Here is a 24,435-nt window from a genome sequence, read left to right as displayed (position 1 = left end):
CTAATGAATCAAATGATGAAGGAAGTAATTCCAGCTCTGATTCTGAATATTTGCCACTTTCTGAAGAAGAATTAACATCAAAAACTGAAATATAGTTAAATGTTGCTTGGCATTATATTGCCCTCAGAATGTTAAATGTAGATGTGTTGCTTGGACAAAGTACGCATTTCATTTCATGAAAGATGTTTCTAATTGCTTTTTTCATTATTTATTTAAAGTAATAATACTGTCCATTAATGTCTAACGTTTTGTTCCTTTTATTACCTTATGTGAGTCAAGATATTCTTAAATTTAAAATTGTTGCTTGGCATTTTCTTGCCCTAAATTTTTGCAATATGTTGCTTGGCATTCTCTTGTCTTAAATATTTAATATTTATATGAGTGCATTACTATATTATTGAATTGCCATCAAGTAGATTTTTGAGTAGTATGAACATATGAACTAATTTGACTTTTATAATACGGTATTTTATTTCTGGAAGAAAAAATTCATTATTAAAATATTGTTTCAAAAATCAGCTTAAACATTAAACCGCTATAAATATTATAATATTTGAGATAGGGAAAAAACAAAAACATCACAGTGCTGGGCAAACAACAGGGTTTACAAAACATTGGGAAGATGTCCGTCGTTCTCTTGTTCAACGTATAGCATTCTGTCGGCGACAACATGCACAGCATTTTGCAGATAATGTCTTGGAATATTGGCAATTTCTTGCGAGATGGCATCTTTCAATTACAGTAGGGTTGCTGGATGTGTCAGAAAAACTCGTTCTTTAAGGTAACCCCACAACCAAAAGTCGGCCGGATTGAAATCTGGAGATCGTGGAGGCCACATTGTTGGAAAGTGCCTACTGATGACACAATCGCCAAACATCTGCGTAATTTTTTTGCAGGGATAAAGATGTGGGGTGGAGCGCCATCTTGCATGAAGATTATGTTTTCCATATCGTGATTTCTCTGTCTAGGGATGACGAAGTTCTGTAACATGCTGTAGTAGTGCTCCCCGTAACTGTCTGTTTTATTCCAGTATTGTCCACATCTATGGAGTGACGGTTAACGCATTTGGCCGGGAAAACAGGTGGCCCGGGTTCGATTCCCGGTCAGGGCAAGTTACCTGGGGTTTTCCCTCAACCCAATATGAGCAAATACTGGGTAACTTTCGGTGCTGGACCCCAGACCCATTTCACCGGCATTATCACAGTCATCTCATTCAGACGCTAAATAACCTAAGATGTTGATAAAGCGTCGTAAAATAACCTACTAAAAAATTAATGGAGTTAACACGCGTAATTGAGGTTCGTTTTTCGACCAAAGTCATCAGTAAGCACTTTCCAGCAATGTGGCCTCCGCGATCTCCAGATTTCAATCCGGCCGACTTTTGGTTGTGGGGTTACCTTAAAGAACGAGTTTTCCTAACACATCCAACAACCCTAAAGATGTCATCTCGCAAGAAATTACCAATATTCCAAGACATTATCTGCAAAATGCTGTGCATGGTGTCACAGTCAGAATGCTGTACGTTGAACAAGAGAACAGCGGACATCTTCCCAATGTTTTGTAAACCCCGTTGTTTGCCCACACTGTGATGTTTTTGTTTTTTCTCTATCTGAAATATTATAATATTTATAGGGGTTTAATATTTGAACTGACTTTTGAAATACCCTATATTTTGGTACTGTTTTTCTTTTGAGAAGTAACGAAATTAATATCAAGTTTGTTTGTCTTAAAAATGGTAAATAATAGTTGAAAATATAACATTTCTAATGTCAATAAAACTTCACACTATATAATTAGTAATTCTTTTGACCAAGACAGTGTCAAGCCACAGAACAGTACACATTATACATTAAAATATAAATTTGTAATATAAAATAATAAAAAATGTGTATAATATATTTCATATTTTCATTAAAAATGTATCAGGGAAATTAATTATATCTAGAGAATCAAAATTTAACTTTTTCTGTGATTTGAGGATTTGATCAAACATTCACCTTGCATTATCTCAAAAGTATAAAAATGTGGCTTGGCACTTTCTTGCCCGGATCCCCTCAATTGTGTTATGGTATTGGAATGGATCATTCTGCAAACGTTACATCGCCATTTCTGTCCTGGCACCTCATATCTTGGTTTGCTTATAAAGACATATTCACATAAAATGAAATCAGTTTGATTTATAACTTACCATTTTTTTATTTCTGAATTTTCACTCTGTGTGGTTGATGAAAAATGAAGATAATGTTGCTTAAGCACTACATATTTCTTCCTCACTCCCTTAGGTATGTTCTCACAGAATCTTGTCCTCAGTTATGGCAAAATATTTAACTTTCTTTAAACGTGAGCATGATTGGAATGACAGTTTGGTACGTAGTACCTTATTTTGTCTACATTTAATTTTATTTATTGAGTAAATCAGTGTACTGTAATTCAAGTTGGTTTATTATACCGATTGATCATTTAAAAGAAAATATTCATTTGTGTTAAAAATTCTATTTTTCTGCGAAAAATTTCCATCCTTATTTATTATCTCGTATATCTATTGAAGAGCACTGGGAAAAAATGTGTTAAGTCCAAAATTATCTATTTTGAATAGCTCAGGTGGTGCAGATTTGTGTAGCTTAACTGAGCAATTCCACGTGTAACTAACTGACTGACATATACAGTACACTTTGACAGCAAAATGTCTGCCTAAATTGTATAATGGATTGAAATTAGACTGTGTCACCGCAGGATTTGATACATGAAAGTGTACACTTAAGATACATATAAAAATAAACATCTTAAATAAAAAAAAGTATACTATTTATTTACGCCCAAAGTCTGTGTAACTGACTGACATAAATGTCAACTCTCTCTTCAGGTGAACATGGTTCTCCACAGATTTCTCTGAATTGTCATTCCTGATACAATTTTGCAAAATATAGTTCGAAAAGGAAATTGTAATCTTCGGTTTAAGTTGAAAACGACCTCCAAACCACGATTAGTAATGGAGTTATGGCCGAAAAAGTGATGTGTAACAGACTGACCTCATTCTGTAACTGATTGACATCTCTGAATTTTTAAATAAAGTTGCACTTACGGAACCGTAAATAGTACAAAATAATATGAAACTTGATAAGTAATAAATTAACGTAACGATTAATTTAAATGAATAATATGTTTTCCAGAATACAAGAATTAGTTTGCTTAACCATGCATCTTGAATGACACAAATTAATGCAGATACAAGTATTATGTAGGCCTACTTAATAACTAGGGCCCGGATTTCGATGACTTTGCATCTTTTTTCTGATGATGCTAGGACAATGCTCTATGGAAGATAAATGTAGCTCATATCATCTTCAGTGAAATTAAACCAATTTCATGGGTCATTTTTTATGCATTTTTGGACACTTTTCTCTGATAGAGCATTTTTTACGGATTATTACTTTCTATTAGTCATATTTTAAGAACAAATCCGGGTTTTTGTCATTTTTAGCGATTTTGATTGCATTATTGTTAATATTAGTAAAATTATGTTTCTGAAGCACGAAATCTATGAATGCTTGGAAATCTGTTGCATTGTGGCCTCCCCTATTCATGTTCTGTTAAACATTTGGACTCGTCCAACTAACCGGTTATGTCTATTTTAAGACAGACTTTGTCCTCTAAAGGAATGTGAGGGTGAAATTACCTGCTTGAGGTTCGCACTGTCACGGGTTCTTGTGTACTGGTTACAATTCAGTCATTCACAGAGCGGAAGGTAGTCGTTTAGAGGTACTGAAGTAATATTTCTATTTTGCCATGCTGAAATTAAAAACAAGCAAATTCCGCGAAATTAAAACAGTTTGTATCGGATTATGGCGACACTATTTTCTAGTGATGGTACTATATTGTACTGTAAAATTTGTGAAGTGAAGGTTTCAGCAGAGAAGAGATTCACCGTGGACCAACATGTGAACAGAGAGAAACATAAACGCGGTCTTCCAGCAGGAGAAAGAAAAAAACAACAGATGCTTCTCTGGCAGTGCACTAGTGCAAACTCAGCGAATTCAGTGTTTTACCAAGAGCTATGTCAAGCTTTTGTCTCGGCAAACATCCCATTCCACAAACTCAATAATAATGTCTTCCAAGATTTCCTGAAGAAATACACTGGAAAATCCATCCCAGATGAGTCGACAATTAAAAAAAAATTATATTGAATCATGTTACAACAAAACTATTGATGCCATATGAGCAAAATTGGACGGGAAAAAAATCTGGGTCTCAATTGATGAGACCACAGATTGCATGGGTCGCTATGTTGTAAATGTAATCATTGGGGAAATGAATGAAGAAAACAGTGGTGACATTTTCCTTTTAAATTGTGAAGTCTTGGAGAAAGCAAACTTCTCCAGCATAGCCAAATTATTTGACAAATCAATTAACTATTTGTGGCCTAGCGGTGTTCAACATGATTCTGTGCTTCTCTTTCTTACGGACGCAGCGCCATATATGGTTAAGGCCGCAAACTCCCTTAAGGCGCTGTATTCAAAGACGGTACATGTAACCTACTTGGTGCATGCTTGCCACAGAGTTGCAGAAGAAATAAGGGGTAATTTTCCAGACGTGGATAAATTAATCGGAAATGTGAAAAAAGTATTTCTGAAATCACCATCTCGTGTGAATATATTCCAAAGTGAAGCCCATGGAATACCGCTTCCACCAGCTCCAATACTCACTAGGTGGGGAACCTGGTTAGATGCCTGTAATTATTACTGTGAACATTTTGAAATTGTGAAAAAAGTCATAGATTCTTTTGATAGTGACAGTGCAGCATCCATAAAAATATCCCAGGACCTTCTCTCTCACTCAGAAATTCAAGGGAAATTGGCCTACATAAGATCTAATTTTGGATTTCTGTCACGAATTATCACTTCCCTGGAACAACGTGGATGTCCCATGTCAACTCAAATAGAATTGGTGAAATCAGTTGTAAGTGATTTAAGTCGTGTGAAAGGTGAAGTGGGCAAACTTGCCTTTGCTAAAATGGAAACTGTGTTGAACAAGAACAGTGGATATGACACAATGTGCAAGATTTCTGATGTACTGTCAGCAAGAACTATTCATTCGTTGAAGAAGAGCTGGATGCCAGCGATATTTGCTGCTTTAAGTATGCTCCTGTATCTTCAGTCGATGTGGAAAGAACCTTTTCCATGTATAAGTCCTTATTAGTTGATAATCAACGGTCCTTCAAATTTGAAAACTTGCAAAAGATGTTTGTAAGTTATTGTGATGCAGTGTTGAGTGATAAAGTGTAAGTGATATTGCCATATTGCGCAAGGAGGTCGACAAATAAAGGTAATTTTTAAGTCATTCTTTTTTATTTTTAGGTCATTTTTAATTGATTTTAAAGTCATAAAGTCATCATTCTAAGGTCATTTTTTAGTATTCTTTAGGTCATCAAAATCCGGGCCCTATTAATAACATATGTAGTTCTTTCTTTGTGATTAATAATAAATAATCTGTGGCGCTACAGCCCGTGAAGGGCCTAGACCCACCAGCCAGCTGCTGGCCTCACGCCCACATGCTGAAGCAGAGATGGACGATCATCCAACCAGAATGGAGGTATTGTGTGGTTAGCACGATGATCCCCCCAGCCGTTATAGCTGGTATTCGCAACCGAACTTCGCTACCTATCGTAGCTCCCCAACTGCATCACGATGCTAGGTGGGCACTGGTCCCATACACTGGCCGAAATTTCATGAGAATATTTCTTCCCCATGAGGAATCGAACCTGCGCGCATTCCATAACGTGAGTCCTAGGCGGGATGCCTTAGACCGTGACGCCACGGCGTGGGACTTCTCTGTGATTAAATACTGTATATACCAGCCATATGCATTGGTGTTTAATTTTAGGACTATAAGAGTGTCACAGCAACCTTGACAGCGCTTATCACTCTATATGGCATCAACTCCCCAGCGAAAACAGTATGTTACGTTATACAAGAGCGTTCCTAATAATCTGGCACTGACCTCCTTATCGATTATGATAAGGTGATGCAGATCACAGTTTATATTTCCCATGCCTATGGCTGTTATAAATTATGTTCATAATAATAGATTAGAATGTTGAGTTCTACTTTTAGATTGAATTTGAACCATTGGAATTAAACACGTAGACACACTCCACGGCACTTGTTGACTCACTTATTTAGTCTAACAAGTATATACTGCAGGAACACTGTCAATATGTCACTTGTTATCTGAACAAATTTTAGTTTCTTTTCACACACGGAACCTGTGGATCTTTCGCACTGATTGTTCACAAGACAGTTGTGCATATTCTATGACATAGGGATCTAACATTTTCACGTAATGAACTCCATGAGTTGCCGGAATAGGTGCAAGATGTTCGAATCGTTTTTCGAGATGCTTCTTTCCTTCGTCTATCTCAATCTGTGCTACCTCCTGAACAATAATTTGGAATTTTTTATTGCTCACAATGTTACAAAATTCTGTAGTGCTTTGTATCTTCTTCCCTGATTTCGCAGGCATCCATGCCATCCTTTTTACTTGGCCTCCAATCACATCCACGGCCCCTTTGCCATGATGTGACTGAAAGAAGTTCCATTCTATGTTAAATCCAAATATGCGAGCAAGCAATGTCACATTTCTCAATGTATACTTCTGTTTAAAATGACTCGCTGCTCCATCTAAAAATATTTTTACCAGCTCGAAGTTCGGAAGACTCACCAAAATTTCCGAAAACACTTTTCGTAGACAAACATCCACTGCATATTTGTCATGTACTACATAATCTGACACTAATGCAGAGAATTTGTTCCGAACTTCCCTGTCACCTTCCTGTTTAAACCAGGCAACAACAGTAGAGGGAAGTCTTGCAGCGCCAGTCAGCATACAGTACCAGTCAGTGTCTGCTTTTAAATACCGACAATAATTAGCAGGACGCGAAATGTAGTGTACGTTACTTCTAACAGTCAATAATCACTGGTAAATAATTCAAACTTAAATCTACAATCATTCGTTAACAAAGCCCGTTGAAAGACTTTTCTGTTTGCTGTGGCGCGAATCGACTAAATCTAAATTGACTGCCACCAAGGCAATTCGGTAAGTATCGTTATAAATCTTGTTTCATTCGATTCCGTCATGATTTATGAATTACTTTTTTGCATGATCCATGTTACATAACTTAATGGTGCTATAGAAAAAAATATTATGTTTCGTTGTGTGTCAGCCAGTACCGGTCACATCTTGATCTTGCAGTACCGGTCATATTCTATCATGTAAGTTATGTTACTTTAATATTTTTATAGGACATTCATGATACCTCCAGTGATAAGTAGACCTTCCAAAGGAAAATGGCATCCAGATTCTATGAATCAAGCTGTAGACAATGTGTTAACTGGCCAACTTTCTATCCGCAAAGCTGCCGAAATATACAAAACACCAAAAGTACGTTGATTAATCGTGTTTCTGCCGTAAAAAGAGGTAAGGAAATTACATTCACTCCTGCACTTGGCCGTTTTAGACCCACGTTCAATGCCGAATTCGAAGGAGTTCTATTGGATCATGTGAAAGATATATCTGATAGATTATTACCACTCACAAGGAAAGAGTTTTTGAATCTAGCTTTTCAACTTGCTGAGGCCTTAAAAATTCCTCATCAATTCAACCGTGACAAAAAGACTGCTGGTAATTAAGCAATTTTATTATGATTTCATGAAACGGCACCCGAATTTGTCTCTCCGACCTCCTGAATCGACAAGCCTTAATAGATCAATTGGGTTTAACAAGCCACAAGTCAATCGATTCTTTGAGAGTCTTACAAATCTAATGGAAAAATATGAATTCACACCCTATAAAATTTATAACTGTGACGAAAGTAGTGTCACTTCTGTACAAAAACATTCCAAAGTTATTTCGCTGAAACAGAACCGTCAAGTAGGTAAACTGAATGCGGCTGAAAGGGGAAGAAGTGTTACTGCACTATTCTGTATGAATGCTGGGGGACAGTACATTCCACCATTTTTCATATTTCCTCGACAACGCATGAATGAAAGACTCCTCATTGGTGTTCCCAAAGAGAGCATAGGTGAAGCTCAATCGAACGTGGATCAAACTGAGAGCCCAACAATTAGGCCTATTCTTCCATTCCCTGACATGACTTCTGCACCTAAGGCAAGCTCACATCATGAGACTAGTCCTAATAAGCCTACTCCTACTGATAGGCCTAATGATACCACTGTTGTAAAGGAAACAATTCAGCAGCTTAGCCCAATTCCGGATGCCAGTAAGAAGCGAGAAGTTAGTCGACGCCGAAAATCTGAAAGAAGCGAGGTTTTGACATCCAGTCCTTACAAGACATATCTAGAAGAGAAAAATAATGAAAAGCTGATGAGAGAAGTCAAGAGCCTAGTGCGTGGGAAACGCCCCCTATCAGGAAAATTCTTTCCAAAAATCTCAAGAAAGACAACTAAGAAAAATGACGGAAAGGAGGAAACTACATGCATTTTTTTGCGGGGAATCTCATGACGAAGATTGGATCCAATGTTCTTCATGCCAAATGTGGGCTAACGAACACTGTGCCAGCATTCCTGAGACATCTGACACGTATGAATGTAATTTTTGTCAAAAGTAATAAGTGACCGGTACTGCCTGCCAATTTTCTGATTGTATCAATTTTATGGACATTTAATTTGTTTATGATTTGTATTAATATTAATTTCTGAATTTTTTTTGTAATTATCATTGAGTTCAATAATATATGTACTTACATTATATCAAAAGAATGTGTAAAAAAGTTGAATGTTTTCTTATTTATAACCCAAAAACCTTAAGCGGTCGGTACTGCAAGACTTCCCCCTAAATACTGAGACCGGCTTATTGCTCCAATGAGCCGCCTGAATCTCATTTTGTTCATTTCAGGTGTAATTACTGCACACTTAACACCAGTTCACGTGTAACTTCACTAAGGCCTTCCAAGTAACTAAGTACGCTGTGAGAACAAACAGCATAACAGCTGAGAGCGCGACATGTCAGCCACTCACAATGCCGCTGCGGAAAACGAAATCACTTTAGAAGAAAATGTTCTAATACTTTTTTATTGGTCATGTAGTAATAACGCAGGATACCAAAGGAAATTTTAATCTGTCAATTATTGTGCTGTGTGGAAGAGTTTTTGTATGTTTATTGTGACGGACTGATCATAACTTACAGTGCAAATAATTATAATGATTTTAAGTTATTTAGGATCTTAGGATACTTCAACTAATTTCATATTTACTTCAAGGAAAGACCAAAATATAGTTTACTAAAAAGACGGCTCGAAATAAAACAAGTTTACATGTCCAAATTGTGACACGAAACATAAGTATCTTTACGTGTTTTTTTAAGTGTTTGGAATATGACAAGATCTGCAGCAAGTTATAGACTAAAAGAAAGAGTACCGGTATTTTAAACATTATCTTACGAAATATGGCAATTTAAAGTATAAAGAAACATATTTCTTCAACAAAAATGGTCCTACATCAATTTCAAGAAGTTCACCTCAGTATGACATTTTCGTGGAATTGCTCAACTGTAGGCTACATAATAACAACCTCATGAGTCCAAAGAAATCTGAAGAATGCTAATCCAAAGGCAATACAACATAATGGGTTCTGAAGTTTTATCTTGCTCTCCTGTACAAACAGTAAAAGTGACTTAAGAGGTTTTTCTATCACCACATGATTTTAATAAGAATGAACAAAAACTGAAACCAAGACGACTAAACTTGTATTCAGTTAAGAGGTTTCCTCCCTGTATTCTTCATAATATGTGATGGTCCAGACAATATAAAAAAGAAATTTTAGGCCATGATACCACTCCTATCAACACATGATTTTAACAGAATGAACAAAAACTGAAACCAAGACAACTGAATAAACTTGTATTCAGTTAAGAGGTTTCCTCCCTGTATTCTTCATAATATGTGATGGTCCAGACAATATAAAAAAAAAAGAAATTTTAGGCCATGATACCACTCCTACCAACACATGATTTTAACAGAATGAACAAAAACTGATACTAAGACAACTGGAAAAACTTGGGATTTCAATTAACCATAAAAGCTACACTAACTGCATTGTCATCAGATTTTTTTTTCGCCAATAGCTGTCGCACGTGAGGGAAATCAAACAAAACTTCAATGAGCAGAAGTGCAATATAACAGTTTCAATTTTTTCTACCAGACTGAGAAACTAGCGCTGAGGTAGTTCTAGTGATTTCGGAAGTAAAAATCGTTGAAGTTATATGGGATTTTTTGAGGATATGTAGTTAATCGTATGTGCAAGGCATAACAAAAGCCTAAACTAACCAAACCTAACCTGTCACAGATTCGTATATGCAAGATGTATAAGCGCAGCATGAAGGGAACTACCTCGGCACTAGTTAACCATGGTATGCCATACCGGCGTATTTCCCTGCTGTCGCATGCCTACTCCGGTCATACTAGTTCACTTTAAGCACTGGATTTGCCTTTTCTGAAATTACTCATTGTACACCCTTTCCAATGATTATTAAAGATATACCGGTACATGATAACTAAGGGCATTATAATTTTAAAATAAAGCTATACAGTGAAGTGACACCCTTCCATCTTCCTTCTCTTTTTTCTCCGTATTACCAGTCTAGCATTATACAGTCACGAAGCTTGAGTTTATGAGTGTACTAGAAACAATAGACTGTGCAGGTATAGCTCGCGCAAGGAACGATTACCGAAAAGCAATGGTGGCGTTGCTGTCTGTTTTTACACATGTGGGTAGGCACGCCAAGAGGGTGAGGGATGCGGGCCGATGGAAGTACAGTCTCTTCCAAGAAGATGAACAAATGAGGACATCGCTGTGGAAATAAAGAACGTGGCAAGAGAAAAATTCGAAGCTAATTAAACGAGCATCATATGTTTACGAATAATAATACTGTGCGATACAAGACACGTATTCACATGCGATGGAACAAACTAAAGTCGTAATGTAACTATCACAGCGCAAGACTGATTCTATCGATGTCATTTCTCTCCCAACTGTACTCTTGTACTCTTGAATATCATTCAAGCTATCTCGTGACCTTTCCTGTCGCCCTCTCTTCCTTATCGCAATGTTTCATTCGCATTCCTTCCGTCGTGACTAGACTGTGGTATTACGCTAAAGTAGGTAAAAATTTCATCATTTGTCTACGTTTTAAGAAAATTGTGCATTTTTCACTTCATAATGAATGACTACTGCACACTGTACTATACAAACACGATAGCCTAGATTATACTGTGCTCCTGATTCAGATTAATTGAATATGGACATATTATTCTACGCACTTCCATAATGCACACACTGGTCGATGTCAGCAACACGCTGATGTATAAAGGTTTGTAAACACATTGTTTTCTTAAATCACACATTCACGCCAATAAAATTTAAATTGCTTCTTGGGTATAAGTAAAAATTTCGGTATACCAAAGTTTCAAATAATCAAATCAAACATTTCTTAGATAAAACAACTTCCCCGTCTTTAACTTACCATCAAGGAGGGGATTCACAGAAGAAAAACCAACGCAATACGTGGGTAGGATTGTCGTCCGTGTTACATCAGTGTAGCCAATACAATTCTTTAAAAACCGCTGTACAACAGTGTAGAGATTGCTAAATTGTTACATTATCAGAGTAGGTAAAAAGTTATTTTGCATCTACGTGGGTAGAACCAAGAGAACTCTATGAACTCCATTAAATTATTATATCAACGATACAAATTTCATAAACTTTAGTTGTTGAACTAAAGTGGATATACTGATGAATCAGATCTAACGAGAAAATCGCTGATTTGGCGACACTGGTAACCATGTCTCAAAGGAAAATAAAATTATTGTAGATGTTGACCGCGGTTATTTAGTAAAGGTAAGCGACTAAGCGTTCGCTACATCGTATCGCACTCCAAATCGCACGCAACCAACGAGTTAGAAAGAGAAAGATATAGAGTGGTCATTGCGCCGCCATGTTTGAAGAAAATTGAACGACCGTCGGTAATGAACTTATGCGCCCAAAACAAAGTGGGCGTGGTGATAACTGACATTAGAATCGTCAGCTGTCTTAATTTCGTTTGCATAAATCAGTTAAACTGAAGTGGAAAAACCTAGTATTTCGTCAAATACGTGCTAGGAACTTAATCTAAACTTATGTACGCTAAATTTAAAACACTTGAGCGATTCCTAGAAGGAATGCTTAAAAGAATAACCTAAGCAAAATTGTCATGTAGTATGACAAGAAGTCCTAGCAAATATACTGAAGAAAATGTTAATATTCCTAGGTTCTTTTAAATGCGACCTGCAAGATTGCCTATAAAATGAACGAGTATGATTCGGATGATTTTATTAAATTGTTTTCCCAGTCTCTACACGTTGCAAAACTATTTACTATACCATAAGATATAGAATGAAAGTAGGCCCTATCTGTAGTCAACAACCTTTACCTCCAAGCTTGTAACGTGGGTGAAACGTGACAAAACACGCTTTCAGTTTTTTTGTTACAGTAAAGTATAATTATTATTATCGAAATCTGAACGTGAGGCCAACAGCCGGCTGGTCTGTCTGAGCCTTTCAAGGGCTGTGGCACCACAGATTGAGCACCCACGTACAATAATGGGGTAAGTAGTTACGAAATATATTCATACTTATCCCATTATTGCACGTGGGTGCTCAATTATATTCTTTCATGTCCTTCCAGTCAAAATACTAACAACAATACGATCTACCCCAGAGTTTTGCGTTATTTTGGATGCGAGTGTCGAAATACAATTTTAATATTTGATTGCTATTACTAGGTTTGAAACGGAATTGTAGCGGTTTTATCCGTATTTAGTTTAACTTTATTACTAATGAACCATTTATCTGATTAATCGTTTGTCTTCGAAATAGGCCTACTTCTTATAAGCTACAGCTCATCGTCTTCTTCTATAAGCAGTAAGGACAGAAGGAGCAGAAATAAAGGATGCCGGTGTCGAAATACAGTTTTAATATTGTATTGCTATTTGTTTTTCACTGGGTCTGAAATGGAATTGTATTGGTTTTATCCGTATTTATTTTAAGTACATTACCAGTGAACCATTTATTTTGTTTATGCCGGGCGTTGTTACACATTAAATTTATGCATGAAAAAAAATGCTGCTAATTAACAAAACTATGGACTTAACTTCATAAAATTTAAATGAAATATGATCTATCAGTTGTCTTTTTCCTCTTGACATTGCAGTTATATGCAGCACACACAACAGGCATGTTTTTTCTTCGTTTTTCTTGTACTTCTTACCTCCGTTATACAACATTGTAAGCAGACGAATTTTTACAAAGGTGGGCGCTTAGCTCAGATCTGCCGTGTTTCGCGGTGGCACCGCAAAGAGCGCTGTATAGGACAACATGGCCACTCTATAGTCTTCTCTTTCTAACTCGTTGCACGCAACGGATATTTTAAGTGCGTTCACTGTAACGGCTTCACCTCATCGCCTCATCGGATTCCCCTATCAGCTGTTTAAAACATGACGTCGTACGATATTGATATTGCTGAAAACAGAGGAGTTGAGGTTAGGTCTATTAATTACGTCCGTTAGCGAATAAGAATTTGTAATTGCTTCATGCGTCTTAATTAAAGAGGAAGAAACGAAAGAAATATTGGTTACATAATATATTTGCAAGAAACGACTTGATTACTCAAATTATATAATACTTCGCAATTTTCTACACGCGAAATAAAGGTACGGTCACACGTCGCTACTTTTGCAGCGACGCAGTACAAAAAAAACACATGTTTCTCGCGTCAGGATCATCAAGTACTCTGAGATTACCGTTCCGTCCTTAGGGAATATCGTCAGTCCATCTTGTTCTTGGGCGCCCAACATCTCTACGTCCTTTGGGCTTATAATTTAGCATTATTTTGGGAAGTCGCGTTTCATCCATTCTAATTATGTGGTCATGCCAATTTCTCTTCTGTTGTTCCACTCTGTTGTTCATGTTAAATATATTCAGCTCTGTTCTGATATCAATGTTCTTTCTGTGGTCTAGGAGGGTAGTCCCTGCAACTGCTCTTAGGAATTTCATTTCCGAAGTCTCTATTTTCCTCTTATCTTTCCTATTTAAGGTCCAATTTTCGCATCCATACATTAGGACTGGTGTGGCTACTACTTTATAAAGTTTCAGTTGCGTTTCTTTTGTAGTTTTCTGTCGTGTTTCCTGATGATTCCGCATATTAATAAACTCTTTGTTGTAAAAAGCGCCGGATACGGGACGATTTGTAAACAGAAGGACGCCAAAAGAAAGATACTACGTCAGAAAAGAATGGGATATGATGAAGATGTTCTGTGAGATGAACTGAATCATTTAGCGCCAACAGTTGTTATGTTTATTATTGTGATTTGATTAGACATACTTACGGGTAAATATAACGGTAATAACTCATTTAGTGATAGGCTATACGTTATGAGAACGGTCGAACACAATTCCTGGTTTACTTTTTAAAACTCTGAAAGTTAAAGTGGACGTAATGCGACGTGATTAGAAGTTAGATTTAAAACCATGATTGAGTGAAAGGTTAGGAACTTTATGCAGGATTGTAGGTAAGGCTAATTTAGCGTTGTCGGTTAAATCCACCTATAGGTTGCCAAGTGTCATGGCGGACGAGCGCAAGGCTACTACGTCATTCAAAATTATGCACTTATGCATTGCAGCCAACACTACACTATTTAGGGATGAGAGAAAGCCTGCAATCATGTATTTGAAAAGCCTATAAGTTGTAACTATGAAATCGTGGACGTATATTATAGACACAACACCAGAGTCGCATTGATACGATGCCTCCAGCCCGTGCGGTACAGCAAGTGTTGATCTAACACATTAATATCCGGGATCGATTCCAGTCTAGAAGTAATTCTTTGGGAAATGTATGAGAGAATTGCAAATTATCGTAAAATTAGGAACTTATACATCCCTGGACAGGACAGGGAAAGGACTGACAAGACGGAGACTGGACTGAGAGCACATAGAGTGCACTGAGAAGATAAAGAATAGACTGAGAGGAGATAGAGTGGCCTGAAAACATAAAGAGTGGACTGAGAGTACATACAGTGTACTGAGACGACATAGAGTGGACTGAGAAGATATAGAGTAGACTGAGAGGAGATAGAGTGGACTGAGAGGACATAGAGTGGACTGAGTGGACAGAGACGACAAAGAGTGGACTGAGAGGACATAGTGTGGACTGACAGTACATAGAGTGGACTGACAGGGCATAGAGTGGACTGAGAAGATATAGAGTAGACTGAGAGGACATAGAGTGCACTGAGAGTACATAGAGTGGACTGAGAGGACATAGAGTGGACTGAGAAGATATAGAGTAGACTGAGAGGACCTGGAGTGGACTGAGTGGACATAGAGTGGACTGAGAGGCCATAGACTGGACTAAGAGTACATAGAGTGGACTGAGAAGATATAGAGTAGACTGAGAGGAGATACAGTGGACTGAAAGGACATAGTGTGGACTGAGTCGACTGAGAGGACATAGAGTGGACTGAGAACATATAGAGTGGACTGAAAGAACATAGAGTGGACTAAGAGGACATAGAGTGGACTGAGAATAAATAGAGTGGACTGACAGGAAATAGAGTGGACTGAGAGTACATAGAGAGGACTGAAAAGATGTAGAGTGGACTGAGAGGACATAGAGTGGCCTGAGAGGATAGAGAGTTGACTGAGAGGACACAGAGTGGACTGAAAGGACATAGAGTGGACTGAGAAGATATAGAGTGGACTGAGAGGACATAGAGTGGACTGAGAAGATATAGAGTAGACTGAGAGAATATAGAGTGGACTGAGAGGACATAGAGTGGACTGAGAGGACAGAGAGTGAATTGAGAGGACACAGTGTGTACTGAGAGGACGTAGAATGGACTGAGAGGAGATAGAGTGGACTGAGAGGACAGAAAGTAGACTGAGAGGACACAGAGTGTACTGAGAGGACATAGAGTAGACTGAGAAGATATAGAGTGGACTGAGAGGACATAAAGTGGACTGAGAAGATATGGAGTGGACTGAGAGAACATGGAGTGGACTGAGAGGATGTAGAGTGGACTGAGAGGACATAGAGTGGACTGAGAGGACATAGAGTGGACTGAGAGGACATAAAGTGGACTGAGAAATTATAGAGAGGACTGTGAGAACATAGAGTGGACTGAGAGGACATAAAGTGGACTGAGAAGATATAGAGTGGACTGAGAGAGCAGAGTGGACTGAGAGGATGTAGAATGGACTGAGAGGACATAGAGTGGACTGAGAGGGGAGAAGGTGGACTGAGAGGATATAGAATATACTGAGAGGACATTGATGGACTGAGAGGAGATAGAGTGGACTGAGAGGACAGAAAGTGGATTGAGGGGACACAGAGTGTACTGAGAGGACGTAGAATGGACTGAGAGATGATAGAGTGGACTGAGAGGACAGAAAGTGGACGGAGAGGACACACAGAGTGTACTGAGAGGACATAGAGTGGACTGAGAGAACATAAAGTGGACTGAGAGGACAGAAAGTGGACTGAGAGGACACAGAGTGGACTGAGAGGACAGAAAGTGGACGGAGAGGACACAGAGTGTACTGAGAGAACATAGAGTGGACTGAGAGAACATAAAGTGGATTGAGAGGACAGAAAGTGGACTGAGAGGACATAGAGTGGACTGAGAAGATATGGAGTGGAATGAGAGAACATAAAGTGGACTGAGAAGATATAGAGTGGACTGAGAGAACATAGAGTGGACTGAGAGTATGTAGAGTGGACTGAGAGGACAGAAGGTGGACTGAGAGGCTATAGAGTGTACTGAGAGGACGTAGAATGGACTGAGAAGAGATAGAGTGGACTGAGAGGACATAGAGTGGACTGAGAGGACATAGAGTGGACTGAGAGAACATAGAGTGGACTGAGATGACAGAAAGAGGACTGAGAGGACACAGAGAGTACAGAGAGGACATAGAGTGGACTGAGAGGACATAAAGTGGACTGAGAGGACTCAGAGTGTACTGAGAGGAGATAGAGTGGACTGAGAGGACATAGAGTGGACTGAGAGGACATACAGTGGCATGAGAGGACAAAAGGTGGACTGAGAGGACACAGAGTGTACTGTGAGGAGATAGAGTGGACTGAGAAGATATAGAGTGGACTGAGAGGACATAAAGTGGACTGAGAAGATATAGAGTGGACTGAGAGAACATAGAGTGGACTAAGAGGATGTAGAGTGGACTGAAAGGACATAGAGTGAACTCAGAGGACAGAAGGTGGACTGAGAGAATACAGAGTGTACTGAGAGGACATTGAGTGGACTGAGAGGATATAGAGTGGACTGAAAGGACAGAAAGTGGACTGAGATGACACAGAGTGTACTGAGAGGACGTAGGATGGACTGAGAAGATAGAGTGGACTGAGAGGAAAGAAAGGGAACTAAGAGGACACAGTGTACCGAGAGGACATAGAGTGGACTGAGAGACCATAGAGTGGACTGAGAGGACAGAAAGTGGGCTGAGAGGACACAGAGAGTACTGAGAGGACACAGAGTGGACAGAGAGAACATAAAGTGGACTGAGAAGATATAGAGTGGACTGAGGGAACATAGAGTGGACTGCGAGGACATAAAGTGGACTGAGGACATATAGTGGACTGAGAGGAGATAAAGTGGACTGAGAGGAGATAGAGTGGACTGAGAGGACAGAAAGTGAACTGAGAGGACAGAAAGTGGACTGAGAGGACACAGAGAGTACTGAGGGAACATAGAGTGGACTGAGAAAATATAGTGTGGACTGAGAGGACATAAAGTGGACTGAGAAGATATAGAGTGGACTGAGAGAACATAGAGTGGACTGAGAGGATGTAGAGTGGACTGAGAGGGCAGAAGGTGAACTGAGAGGCTACAGAGTGTACTGAGAGTACATAGAGTGGACTGAGAGGAGATACAGTGGACTGAGAAGATATAGAGTGGACTGAGAGGACATAGTGTGGACAGAGAAGACAGGGAGTGGACTGAGAGGACAGAGTGGACTGGGAAAACATAGAGTGGACTGAGATTACACATAGTGGACTGAGAAAACAGGGAGTGGACTGAGAGGACATAGAGTGGACTGAGATGACAATGAGAAGACTGAGAAGACATAGAGTGGACTGAGAGAACATAGAGTGGACTGAGATGACAATGAGAAGACTGAGAAGACACAGAGTGGACTGGGAAAACATAATAATAATAATAATTTATTTAATCTGACAGGATTAAGGCCATAAGGCCTTCTCTTCCATCCTACCAGATAGCACATGTAAATACAAAAAATAAATACAAACACTGATGAAAATGATAAGTTAAAGCCCTATAGAGGGTCAACAGAGTCAAAAGTACATTATAGTGCTCTCTTCGAGCTAATACAACGAAAAGAAAGAAAACAGAGATAGCAATGATGATATTGATAACTGACAATAATAATAATAATAATAATAATAATAATAATAATAATAATAATAATAATAATAATAGTAGTAGCAATAGTAATAATAATAATACTAATAATAATAATAATAATAATAATAAATACATTACATATTAATTTTCAATTTTACAACAGCATAGTTACAATATTTACTATATGTCATGGGTTAAGGTGAAGTTGCGCAACCTGACATGTGTTCAACAAACAATTCCACGAACTAGAATGTGATTTTTTAATTTAAATTTGAATTTTGATATTATCCGACAGTCGCTGACGTGGTCAGGGAGAGAATTCCAGAGGCGTGGAATAGATATGCTGAAAGATGATGAGTAGAAGGATGTTCTGTGCAGAGGAATAGAGAAAAGGTACATGTTCCGGGTTCGAGGTAGTGAAAGGTAAACAAAACGAGATGCTAGGTAAGAGGGTGTGGAGGTGTGGATGATTTTAAATAGTAATAAGAGAGAGTTGAAGAATCTTCTTTCTTTAAGTGGACTCCAAGACAACAATTCTAGTGACGGTGTTACATGATCGAATTTTCTAATGTTACAAACGAAACGAACGCAGATATTGTGAACACGCTGTAGTCTATGGGCAAGATCAGTATTTAGATTCGTGAATAAAGAATCGCAATAATCGAAGTGGGGCATCACTAAAGTTTGGATCAAGTTCTTTTTAAGGCTGAGAGGTAAAACATTGGTTAAGTGTTTGAGGGAATGAATTATGGAAAAAGTTTTCTTACATATGTAGGTCACATGACTTTGAAAATTTAAATTTGAATCTAAATATACCCCTAAATTTTTTACTGTCTTACTATATGTAATTGTAGTATTATTTATTTTTGTATTTGATACAGTGGCTAGATCTATTTTGTTTAATGCTCGTTGGTGGCCCATTATTATAGCTTGTGATTTGTCTGGGTTTAGTCTGAGTCCAAATTTTTGCGCCCATTGAGCTACAGATGCTAGATCTTCATTAATTCTGGTCACAGAGTCATTGATTGTACAAGTTCGGGAATGAATATAAAGTTGTAAGTCGTCAGCGTATAGGTGGTGTTTTGAATATTTTAAGATCTTTGTTACGTCGTTTATATAAAGCGTAAAAAGTAATGGCCCAAGAACCGAGCCCTGAGGGATTCCGGCCTTGACGGTACGCCAATTGGAAGAATGACCACCGGCTGATACACATTGTTGGCGTTCGCGAAGGTAGGAATCGAACCAAGCAACGGCACTGTTAGAAAGATTGTAGTTTTTTAGTTTGCATAAAAGGAGATCCGTGTCAACTGTGTCGAAAGCTTTGCTGAAGTCTAGTAATGTCAGTAGTGTTAATTCTCCTCTGTCGCTGGCTTCTCGAGTGTCTTCAATCACTTTTAAAAGGGCAGTAGTAGTATTATGTCCTGCACGGAAACCAGATTGGTAGTCGTCAAGTAAGCAATGCTCATTGAGGTAGTCAGTCAATTGCTTATGTACTACGCGCTCCAGTGCTTTTGACAGAGCTGGTAAGATGCTAATTGGTCTGTAGTCGTTTGGGGATTCAGGAATTTTATTTTTTTGGATAGGTCTAATGAGAGCTTGTTTCCAAAGTCGAGGATATGTAGAGGTTATGAGTGAGGCGTTAAAAATGTGGACTGAGATTACACATAGTGGACTGAGAAAACAGGGAGAGGACTGAGAGGACATAGAGTGGACTGAGATGACAATGAGAAGACTGAGAAGACATAGAGTGGACTGAGAGAACATAGAGTGAACTGAGGGGACATAGAGTTTACTGAGAGGACATGGAGTGGACTGAGATGACATAGAGTGGACGGAGATGATATAGAGTGGACCGATATGACATAGAGCAGACTGAGAAAACATACAGTGGACTGAGATGACATAGAGTGGACTGAGAAGACAGGGAGTGGACTGATAGGACATAGAGTGGACTGAGAGGACTTAGATTGGACTGAGAACATATAGAGTGCACTGAGAAGAGAGGGAGTGGACTGAGATGACATAGAGTGGACTGAGAAGACAGGGAGTGGACTGAGAGGACATAGAATGGACTGAGAGAACAAAAAGTGGACTGAGGGGACAGTGAGAGGACTGAGAAAACATAGGGAACTCTGGGACAAAAAGAGAATTGTAAGGGCAGAAATTGGACTGAGAGGACACAGAAGAATATGACAGAGTAGACAGAGAGAATAGAAATATAGGTTGAGCTCGAGAAAATTATTCCCCTCAGTGAGACTTGTAATCTTACATGTGATTAATACGGGAAGTAATAAATTGCTATAAAAAATCAAAAGCAGAAATCTAGACATACGGTAAGTCTCTTGCTGTGAAACTTACGGGCCACTGTTTGAACTCAGTGAAGGCATTCTGTCTTGAGTTCGATCCTAGTAAACTTATAACCAGACATCGGATTCTAGGGCAAATGCCTATTTTGTTTCTTTAGGAGAAAAGTAAAAATAATTATTAATATTTGTGTTTCATGGAAATTGAAAGGTATTCAAAGAGTTTTATAGTGCCCTGAAATGCCCTAAAACGGTTATTAGAGCCTAATTTGTTAATAATCGCCTAAAAATGCCTAACTCACTGTAAAGTTTCGCATTTTACTCTTACTTTTTATAATTTATACATGCATTCACTGCGAAATTTAAGGCATTTAAAAAGTGGAAAGTTTGCTTCACACCGGCCATGAAACCATTGATAAAGGAAACAAAATGTTTTGAATCTCACGACACTCGCAATAGATTTCACCGAATTTAACATGTTTGGCGGCATAAATGCCGACAAAGAACCAACCTTAGTTTTGAAACAGGCAACAATCACAACATGTGCTGCTACCGATTCAGAGACATACTATACTATAAAAATGACTGTTTTCGGTCTGAAACCGATTAGCTGTACTGCCCTTCAGAGTGTCATAAAATCACAATTTTTGGAGAAAGAGTGTTTTTGAAATATTTATGAAAAGTCGTAAAACTGCGAATTAGTAGGGTAAACCGTTACAAAATATTTAAAAGAATGGCCCTCCTAGTGTTAACACTACCAGGAAATGCAACAATAAGTGGAACTTTGTATTTTTGTCCAATTGAATCTCAATAACAACGGTTCATTTGAATGCTCGTTAACAGTTGCTCTTTCCCTCACTTTATTTGTGTTGAGAAGTTTTGAGCGGTAGGACGTTATCCTGTGAAGTTTAACGCGATAATGCCGAAAAATATAAGTGCAAAATCTACATTGATCCGGCAATGGCTAACAGAATATTCAGAATTCACTTATGATGGAAAAATAATATTCTACAAGATTTGTAGCAAACAGGTATGTAACAATAGTTGAAATATATAAATTCTATTAATTTTAATGAGTAGGCCTATAATATTTATACATTGACTGAGCTATCCTGAGGTATAATTCTTTTTAAGACCACTACACTTTAACCTTTTAAATTCCGATAGTTAAAGTATTTGCAGGTCATTAAAATGTTGATTGTTCGAACCCACTAACTTTGTGATAGAAATACGGCAATACAACAACTAGGATTTTATTTTAATTCAGTTTACTTTACATTTTTAGATTTCGCAAGAAAAGAAGTGCCACCTAAAGCAGCATGTGCAAGGAGCGGCTCATAAGGCTAAAGCTCAGCAGAAAAATCAACTGCAACAAACTTTACTAACACAGCCTACTTCATCCAATCTCAGCAGCAATTTCTATGCTGATTTAACCAGAGCGTTTGTTGCTGCTAACATTCCCTGGAATGCAATTGAAAATCCGGTTTTAAGACAGTTTTTACAAAAATACTGCAAACAAAATATCCCATCTGAGTCGACCCTAAGAAAAAATTACTTAGACAGAATATACAATGAAACTTTAGCTTCCATTCGGGAGGATATAGGTGATTCTTACATATGGGTCTCTGTGGATGAAACCTCAGATCCTATGAATAGGTATATAGCAAATATGGTAGTAGGAAAACTTAGTCCTGATGGACCTTCGATTCCACACCTCGTATGTGTTAAGGAACTTTCGAAAGTGAATAGCCAAGCCATTGCTTATTTTGTAAATAAAGGCCTACAGTCTTTATACTCAGGTAATATAGACGATTCTAAAGTTCTGTTGTTTTGTACTGATGCTGCCTCATACATGGTTGCTGCAGCTCCACTTCTTAAAACATTTTATCCTAACCTCACGCATGTAACCTGTCTAGCACATGGCCTTCACAGGGTTTCTGAAACAATCCGGAATGAATTTCCTCTTGTCAATTCGTTTATTTCTAACACAAAAAAATGTTTTTGTAAAGCCCCATCCAGGATTTCAATATTCAGAGAGAACTTTCCAGATATCTCACTCCCACATCAGCCGGTTGTTACACGAGGGGAACCTGGATTCAGTCAGTGGTGTATTATTCTAAGTATTTTAAAGAAGTGGTCACAGTTATTGATAAATTACCTGAAACTGATAGTGCAGCGTGTCTGAAAGCAGTGAAAGATTGTCTGAATGACTCACGAGTGAAAAACGATATTGCCTACATAACATCAAACTTTTCTTTCATACCTGCAAGCATTGAACAATTAGAACGTGAAAAACAATCTCTTTGTAGCCAAATAGCAATAGTAAAGGAAGCTCAAGTGAACTTACATTCTGCTTTGGGCGAAACTGGGGAAAAAAGTTAAAAATAAGTGGGACAACGTATTAAATAAGAATGTAGGATTTTCATTGTTGGAAAAAGTATCAAGAGTGATATCGGGGGAAAGTGTAAATGTTCCAGTAAGTATTGATGTTTCTATTGTACCTAATTTAAAATTTGCGCCTCTCACATCAGTTTCGGTTAAAAGAAGTTTTTCTGCTTTCAAAATGATTCTCAGTGACAAAAGGCAAAGGTTAACTGTGGAGAATTTAGAAAAAATTCTGGTGGTGTACTGTGCAGATAATTATAATAAAGTCTGAGCATGGAACTGAATTTCAATAACTTAAAATGAGTAATCTTGATATCAATAATCATTATTTCATTAGTTTCAATATATAAAATTTGTGCAGCTCTGTTTATAAATATAATATAGTATTCTTTTTTAATGTTTAAACATACTTTTTTGTGCGTATTTTAGTGTATAACTAAAAATTTCAGTGAAAGAAATAAGTATGATACCTTGATGTGCCTAAAATGCCTATTTTCATTAAAATAGAGCCTAATTTTACAAATTTTGAGCTTATTTTAGGCGCCTAAAACTGCAATTTTTAGTGCCTAAAAATCCGATGTCTACTTATAACATATCGTTATGGATATGAAGGAACTGTAAAAAAATGGTAGTCTTGTAAACATAATGTCCCATGTCAACGTATTAGCAGGCCATAGTTAGAATCCTGTCAGGACATTATTTCGCGAGTTCGATCCTTGTAAACTTATGAATGACAGGTAGAGGTGTGAAATGCTAAAAAATAATTGCAGAATTAGTAAATATAAACGCCCTTACTGGAATAGTAATAGGTTGTACTCTGAAGTATGTCAGAGAATTATTATCTTAATTCGAGTCTAGTGTAAACATATGACATTAGTATGTGTATGAAGGCGTTGGTACTCTAAAGAATGCAGAATTTGTAAAGTCCCTGTCCTAAATAGTAATCGACAATTGATTTAAGGCTGAAGGGCTTTAACTCCTAAGTTCGAGCATTGTGAACTTATGAGTTATAAGTGTGTGTATGAAGGGAAAGGCAAAAAAATTGGAAGATTATTATACTTCACGACATCTTACTGAAATATCCTTAGTATCACACCTGGAAGGGCATTATTTTCTAGAGTGGAATAATGTAATCCAATGAGAACAGTTGACACAGATGGTAAGGATAGGCCTAGTATGAGGGAAAGTGATCCGCAGGGAAAGTGAGACATTAATCATGAAACAAGTAAATAAATCATACCAATATTGTTGTATACATAGA

At 37.8% G+C, this 24,435-nt stretch overlaps 3 protein-coding genes across 4 annotated transcripts in view; 2 read left to right on the top strand and 1 right to left on the bottom strand.

Annotated features, from left to right (window-relative positions):
• The window catches only part of LOC138705234 (eukaryotic translation initiation factor 4 gamma 3-like), a 124,001-nt gene extending 112,353 nt beyond the window's left edge, over nucleotides 1-11,648 (bottom strand). Inside the window, exon 1 of the mRNA XM_069834050.1 lies at nucleotides 11,536-11,648. The gene's annotated coding sequence lies outside the window, so the exon portion shown is untranslated. The remainder of the gene's footprint in view (nucleotides 1-11,535) is intronic.
• A 2,201-nt stretch (nucleotides 11,649-13,849) lies between these two features.
• Nucleotides 13,850-24,435, top strand: part of LOC138705233 (serine-rich adhesin for platelets-like) — a 96,227-nt gene continuing 85,641 nt past the window's right edge. Inside the window, exon 1 of one of the 2 annotated variants that reach the window (XM_069834045.1) lies at nucleotides 13,850-14,616. The gene's annotated coding sequence lies outside the window, so the exon portion shown is untranslated. The remainder of the gene's footprint in view (nucleotides 14,617-24,435) is intronic. The other variant, XM_069834049.1, reaches the window with a different exon arrangement.
• Nucleotides 16,153-23,764, top strand: LOC138705230 (uncharacterized). Its single transcript, XM_069834037.1, has 2 exons — nucleotides 16,153-21,819; nucleotides 22,075-23,764. Exons 1-2 carry the CDS (start codon nucleotides 21,709-21,711, stop codon nucleotides 22,972-22,974), a joined length of 1,011 nt encoding a protein of 336 aa, XP_069690138.1. The 5' UTR covers nucleotides 16,153-21,708; the 3' UTR covers nucleotides 22,975-23,764.

The sequence above is a fragment of the Periplaneta americana genome, chromosome 8 (assembly GCF_040183065.1).
Source record: "Periplaneta americana isolate PAMFEO1 chromosome 8, P.americana_PAMFEO1_priV1, whole genome shotgun sequence".
Classification (NCBI taxonomy): Eukaryota; Metazoa; Arthropoda; class Insecta; order Blattodea; family Blattidae; genus Periplaneta; species Periplaneta americana.
The sequence above is the reverse complement of the archived record's forward strand: the minus strand, read 5'-3'. Positions and strand labels throughout refer to the sequence as shown.

Coding starts and splice junctions, on each gene's coding strand:
- LOC138705230 (XM_069834037.1), top strand. CDS start 21,709: ATGCCGAAAAATATAAGTGCAAAATCTACATTGATCCGGCAATGGCTA. Junction 21,820..22,074: donor ACAAGATTTGTAGCAAACAG/GTATGTAACAAT, acceptor TTACATTTTTAG/ATTTCGCAAGAAAAGAAGTG.